Genomic DNA, 7,500 nt, shown 5'->3' with positions numbered 1-7,500 from the left:
AATTGGCCAAGTACAATTGGGGAGAAAGTGGGCGGAAAAATCAGAAAAAGAAAGACTGTTCAACTAGGTACCAGAAGGAGACAGTGTTTTTATGCTGTAGTTCTCCAGTTAATGTACCAGGGGGCAGTGTAGAGAAGACCACAGGACTCCTTTGCTATGGGGAGCCTTTGATGAGAATACTTCACTGGTCAATCACAAGTGTGTGTGTGTGTGTGTTGTGTGTGTGTGTGTGTGTGTGTGTGTGTGTGTGTGTGTGTGTGTGTGTGAGAGAGAGAGAGAGAGAGACCTATTGAAATATGCCCATGTCCATGTCTCCCAGGTCAGAGGAGGACTCTGAAGGGAACAGAGACATCTGCAGTGAGATTCTCCAGATGAAGGCTCTCGAGAGGCTCACTTCTACGGTCAGTGTGTGTGGTGTGTGTGTGTGTGTGTGTGTGTGTGTATGTTTGGGGGGGGGGGGGGGGGGGTGTGGCATGTGTGTGTCTGAGAGTGTGTAAATATGTATCACCTATTGGAATAAGCCAATGGCTGAGTTTCCCAACAAAGAAGCTTCTTAAGAGTTAAGAAGCTTCTTAAGGAGTTAAGAAGGCTCCAGAGAAGTGTTTCCCAAATGCCTTCTTAACAGCCTTCTTAACACATCGCTAAAGAAGGTTCTTAAGAAGCATCTTAACTGGAGCTGTCCACCATCTCGATGTGAGAGGTCCTCTACGGCCCACTAGATGGCACTCTGAGCCCACCAGTGGGCCACGCCCCAGTGGTTGAGAAACACTGTTGTAGAATAGCCTAATTGTGGTCATGTTAAACAAGAACTTCTTCTATTAAACATGATTTATTTCAGACATGGACTGCAGTTCAAAGTGCTTTATATACACAGCATACAACAAAATTGCGAGAAACACTACAGAATTTAAGCGACCTTGGGTTCTGTGAAAGGTGCTATATAAATCCACAACATTCTTATTATAAAAGGAATCCATTCTGATTAGAGGAATATAGCCTACGGTAAAACATTTAAAACACAAGTAACCATACATACATACATTTTCAAGTGTTCCCCAATTTTAAACAATAAAGGGTGCATGAAAGAAAGGAAAAAGGGAAAAACACAAGAGGAACAATGGACACAAGTATCTCCTTTTGCCTGACGTGGCTGGATCTGCCAGTGTTTCGTCATTAAGAAGGTGTTAAGAATGCCCCAGACCCTTCTTACAAAACCTTCTTAACGAAAGATCATCTTAGCGCTAAGAAGCTTTTGGGAAACGCAGCCTTCTTAACGGAAGATAATTTTAGGCTAAGAAGCAATCGGGAAACGCGTTGGCTTCGTTGGCTTCTTACGGGAGCCTTAAGAAGGGTCAAAGAAACATCATATATATAAGAAGCTTTTGGGAAACGCATGCCTTCGTAACGAAAGATCATCTTAGGCTAAGAAGCAATTGGGAAACACGTTTGCTTCTTAAGGGGGCCTTAAGAAGGGTTGAAGAAGCTTCTTAGCGCTAAGAAGCTTTTGGGAAACCCAGCCATTATGAGTACTATGATAGCTGATATTACTGTAATGACTGTTGTCATTTGTGTTGTGTTCTGACTCCTCCCACCTTTCTCTCACAGGTACAAAGTGAGCTAGCGGCGTGCCTCGCCCGCAAGACTCGCAAGGCTTGTAAGTGTTCATATGTCTGTGCTTTTTGACACTTTTTGGATTTTGTCCAACTGCATTGCGAGGAGGCGTGTCACAATAATCAATTAATCGACATATTGTAAGATATAAGGACATACATGACATAAAAAAAATAATTCTGACCTCAATAATTGCCCATTGTGTTTGCGTGTTTGTTTACATAAGAAAAAACTATGATGAGACGTGTTTTGCTTTCATTTATGGCCGCACTACTTCTGTCCTCTCGTCTTTTTTTTAAGATATTTTTTAAGATCAAATCTTTTTTTTAAGTTAAGATCTTTTTTTAAGATATAGCTTTCTATTTGGAACATGCTCATTCAAGTGAGAATTCCCAGTGAATTGCAACAAGATTCTAGAAATCTACTGGGGTCTCTTAGCCTGGGATCCAGCCCCATATGAATCACAATTGTAGGGGTCTCTAGGGTTAAGAATTAAACGGTCATTGCTATTTGAAAGGGTGTACTTGCATTATTATGCTATTATATTAGTGGCAAAAAATAATCTTAAAATGACAATAATATTGGTTATCGCAATTATTTCTGGGACAATATCTCAACCAGCCAGTAGTTATCCTGACAGGCCTAAAATATGTGTGAGCGGATGTGATTGGTGCAAAGGGCTGTGGACATGCTGTTGTTTGTGATTGGTTGCAGTATCAGAGCAGGACTCTGAGACGATGGACACCCCCCGCCAAGAGCCTCGCACACCCAGCGAGGAGAGCAGCCCGGTAAATCTCACACACACACACACACACGCACACACACACACACACGCGCACACACACACACACACACACACACACACACACACACACACACACACGCACGCATGCACAGCACACACACACACACACACACGCATGTGCGCACAGACACACACACACACACACGCACGTGCACACACACACACACACACACACACACACACACACACACACACACACACACACACACACACACACACACACACACACACACACACACACACACACACACACACACACACAGAGGTTTATCTTGGTGTGTTCTGAAAACAGGTTTACAGGAAAAAACGAGGGACAGGGGACTTTTCACTCTGATTTTGTGTGTGTGTGTGTCAGTGTGTGTGTGTGTGTGTGTGTGTCAGTGTGTGTTTGTGTGTGTGTGTGTGTGTGTGTTACCCTCTGCTGCAGCATGGGCACCGTGGGATAGTTTTGCTCACAGGAAGGGTTACCCAACTCTCAGCCAATCAAACCCCCCCTTTCTCTTTCTCTTCCAAGGAAAATAAACAGACCAAGCTGCTCGCGAGTCGCCACTGATGATACAATCATACTAGCAGCACTCTAGGGATCACACACGCACGCGCACACGCACAGCCGCACACACACACACACACACACACACACACACACACACACACACACACACACACACACACACACACACACACACACACACACACACACACATCGTGGTGTTTGCTCTTGTTAAGTCTATCAGAGGGAGAAAAAAAAACATTAATTTCAGCAGTATTTAGCAGCTCTTTTAATGACTTCTCTCTGTCTGCTTCGGCTGGGCTCGTAGGCTGGTTCATACACTTCCAAGTCCCCACTTCAGGAAGAGAGGGGAGGAAACAGACACACACACACACACACACACACACACACACACACAGAGCCCTACACGCACTATCTCCGACACACACCCACGCCCACACCCACTCCCGCCCACTCATACGTCTAATCACACACATACACACACACTGGTTCTACGGCAGATCCTCTGACACAGAGCAGTCAGACAGAGGCAGTAATAGAGAATTGGAGCAGATAAAGGGAATTACAGAGTGTGATACATAGAGAGAAGAAGAGTGTCTCTGAACCAAAAGGAAGAATTAGAGAGAGAAGGAGACAGAAAGAGAGAGATCTTGGATTAGCATTTCTTCTCATTCTCTTCACATGGACACAGAGGGGCGACTGGAAACTTGTCATCGTATGATTTGGGATTACCCCTTTGGGACAAAACTCACTGAAGTGTGTGTTCTGCTTGTGACCTCCACCTCCACACAACACACTTCTAGTAATAACTACTCGCTGAACTTAGCACCTTGACTTTTCCCCACCATGTCTTGGGACTGTGGGTTGAGACACATGTTGTCCCTGCCTCCCGTGTTGCAGCTGGGCGGAGTGTGTGCGCTGCGTGGCGGCGGCGGCGGCAGCGGTGGCGGGATGGGGAGCGTGTGCGGCCGTGACGAGCTGACCAGCCGGCTGGGCCTGGAGGCCGTGCAGCGGCTCGCCAAGGACGGCTGCCGGCTACTGCAGAACCACAACTACCGGCTGCCCGAGAGGAACCCAGCGGTGAGTACCACATAAGGCTGTCAAAAGTATCGATAACTTATCGATACTAAAAATTGGACACAAATACAATACTCATTTGCAACAGTATAGATACCAGCTTTCTCTTAATAAAATAATCAAACTGATCCCCCCCCCATTGGTGGGTATCTGTTGCTTCAACGAGCTAAAAGTGTTCTGATAGGCTGATGAAACTCAAACTATGCTGTGTAACTATGCTGGGTCCTTGAATTTGAGGAAATTGGGCCCGGAAAGTCCTTGAAAAGACCTTGAATTTGATGTTGAAGAAGGCGTGGGTGGCGTCTGTATAGAATCTCACTAAAGTAATGAAGTGATTCTATGGACACTTTGGTGTGTCACCCTGTAATCTCCTGCGTGCGTCAGGTGGTAGGTGGCTGGTATGAGTAGAGACTCAGCACATAATACTCTGTGCTGATGCTGTTGACATCATCGTGTGGCAGATTATGCTGTCAGTATTGTCGTCATGTTTGAGCACACACACACACACTCAAGAGTCACTCTAAGCATCAGATCATAACTGTCAATCTCATGCTACACACACATTATGCATTTCATACACACACATTTATGCCTGCACATTCTACATCTTCTTCTTCTTTGGCGTTTAACAGCGGTTGGCATCCAAATTGTTGCATTGCGGTGCCACCAACTACTGGATTCTAACTGAACTGGACTAAATTGAACTAAAATTCAAATAAAAGACCCACCCACTTGCCATTCTACTACAAGTCTCTAGTACTCAGATGTCTGATGTTCATACAACATCATCTACATACAACATGGAAGGGTTATACATGAAAAGCTAAAATGTACTATATCAAACATACTACAAGACAAACGCACGCGCGCGCACGCACACACACATACACACGCACACGCGCGCACACACACACAAACACACACACACACACACACAAACACACACACACACACACACACACACACACACACACACACACACACACACAGTAATGATCTCATTACATGCGCGCACAGGGCTTTGCTCCATTCAGATCTCTATAGTTTCAACAACCAGCAGTTCTCCAGCTCGTCTAATGTTGGTGTTAATAATGGCTTAGCGCCGTGCGAGCTCATTCTCTTTATATAGGCTGTCAAGTGGGCGACATTGTGCGTGTGTGTGTGTGTGTTCACTTTTTCTGTGTGTGTGGGTGGGTGTGAGTGTGTTGGCTGGGGTTTATAATCAAGTGTGGGAGCCTGTGTGTGTGCGTGTGCGTGCAGGCGTGTGTGTGTGTGTGTGTGTGTGTGTGTGTGTGTGTGTGTGTGTGTGTGTGTGTGTGTGTGTGTGTGTGTGTGTGTGCGTGCGTGCAGGCGTGTGTGTGTGTGTGTGTGTGTGTGTGTGTGCGTGCGTTCATGTGTGTGGCGGGTTGAGTCAGTGTGTCTGCATAATGAGCGTGGTGTTAGTGAAGCGCTGTACTGTATAATTCCACTCTTCAGTACACCTGAGGGCAGCAAATGGAGCGAGTGCAGCCTGCCACACCATACATCATGCTGTGTGTGTGTGTGTGTGTGTGTGTGTGTGTGTGTGTGTGTGTGTGAGAGAGAGAGAGAGAGAGAGTCCATGGTATATCTCATCAGCCTGGCGAGTTTGGCCAAAGCCCAGCCTTGTGTTCCGATTCCACTTTCATTCCATCCATGCAGCCAAGTGAGAGCACATGTTGGATCAGTATAACAACGAGCACCGTGCTGCTGAAAAATGTGACAAATATGTATTATGTAAAGTCAGATCCAGTAGAGGGTGAAGAACGCACTGCGCCCACCTTCTTATTTTGCAGGATAGAGTTAACCCATCAACTTAGCCTGACCAGTACATCATATGAAACAAACTGATGTGAGTTACATGAGGTTTTACCCACCTTTTCTTTATTCACCGTTACATCACATTTAGTAAAGAAGTTATTCAAGTTTGTTCATGATGTTAAATTGAATGAAGAAACGATTAATTAGATAAGTACTTCAACCTTCAATCTAACAGACCACATCGGGCTGCAGGTTGCGGCATCTCAAGATTCAAGATTCAAGATTCAAGATTTTTATTGTCACTCCATGGTACAAGTATCACGTGTGAAATTCTTGTGCTGTGGACTCTGTTTACGACATAGTACAAATAGGCAACAAGCAATGAGCAATAGGCAATAAGAAATAGGCATCAATAAGCAATACTAAGCAGCAATAGGCAATGAGGCAGAATAGCGATAAGACAAGTCAGTGGCATATTCATTCCACATAGGTGCACATGTCATGTGCATACGTTAGACGTGTTCGGACATTTTAATTTGACGTATTTGACATACAGTGCAAATAGCATGTACCTTATTAAACATACAATTAAACATTAGGCATTGTGCATACGTTAGACGTGTTCAGACATTTTAAATTCGACGTAATTGACATACAGGTGCAAATAGCATGTACCTTGTTAGACATACAATTAAACATTAGGCATACATAATGGTAGCAGCTGCAGTACGGTACGGTACGACTACTACACTATTTGTGTATGTTAAGGAGTCTCGTGGCCTGCGGGAAGAAACTGTTCCTCAAGCGATTTGTGCGTGCTTTTGGAACCCTGTATCTCCTCCCTGCATCTGGCTCGATTCACTCAAGACCACTTTCCTTTTGTGGTTGTCATGGTGATTTTCTTTTTCTTCTTTGAGTGAGTTTCCCCCCCATGACAGACAAGCTCTGACAAACTGCTGCTGGCTGTTTCCATAGCGATAGAATTCATGTATCAGTGGAGTGCAGTGGGTGCATCTCTGCCTTCTATGCAGCTCAGACTTACATGTGTACGCTCCTAAGTTCAGAGATGGGAAGTAACTAAGTACAAATACTTCATTACTGTACTTAAGTAGGATTCCCAGCTTTCATGCATTATGTGCACCTTTTTAGTGGAAAAACCATATCACACAAATTATTAGTCGAAGTATATAGTCTTTATACATCTTAAAACATGTTTCTAAGTGTGATAGTCTTTGAATCCTACTGCTATAGTTGGAGGCGTCTGTCTGTGTGTCTACTTGTCTCTCTGGAGTTGCAAGATCTGCCATTGCTCCAAAATGGTTTGTCCAGTGTGAGTTGACCTCCCACTTGTTTCAATGCAAATGAGTGTAGGCTACGCATCCAAAGCAAGATACAGAGCCTAAATAAGGCGTGGCCGATGATGTCACAGACAGTGATGAGGTCATAAATGACTAGATGTACTGTTCTAGATGGCTCAGCCTGTCACTACCATAGTGATGTCATAAATCACTGATGATGTCACAGATGATGTCATCAGTGATGTCACTCGAGCAATTGTGATGTCATCAGTGAGTGATGTCGTCAGTGATGTCACTCGAACAATTTGTCCCTTCATAAAGCCTTCTGTTTGAGACGCAGCGTGACAGACCTGAAGGAATGGATTATGGAGCTCCACCATGCTGTCCTCGCAGGAGACGTGGACAAACTGAGTGAGGAC

At 44.8% G+C, this 7,500-nt stretch overlaps 1 protein-coding gene across 1 annotated transcript in view; it reads left to right on the top strand.

The window, feature by feature from the left end:
* Positions 1–7,500, top strand: part of rapgef5a (Rap guanine nucleotide exchange factor (GEF) 5a) — a 67,977-nt gene that overhangs the window by 29,061 nt on the left and 31,416 nt on the right. Inside the window, 4 exon segments of the mRNA XM_083645839.1 lie at positions 320–401; positions 1,606–1,654; positions 2,326–2,399; positions 3,828–4,007. Coding sequence (XP_083501965.1) covers positions 320–401; positions 1,606–1,654; positions 2,326–2,399; positions 3,828–4,007 — 385 coding nt within the window.

This window comes from Poromitra crassiceps (assembly GCF_964638095.1).
Source record: "Poromitra crassiceps genome assembly, chromosome: 11".
Classification (NCBI taxonomy): domain Eukaryota; kingdom Metazoa; phylum Chordata; class Actinopteri; order Beryciformes; family Melamphaidae; genus Poromitra; species Poromitra crassiceps.
The sequence above is the reverse complement of the archived record's forward strand: the minus strand, read 5'-3'. Positions and strand labels throughout refer to the sequence as shown.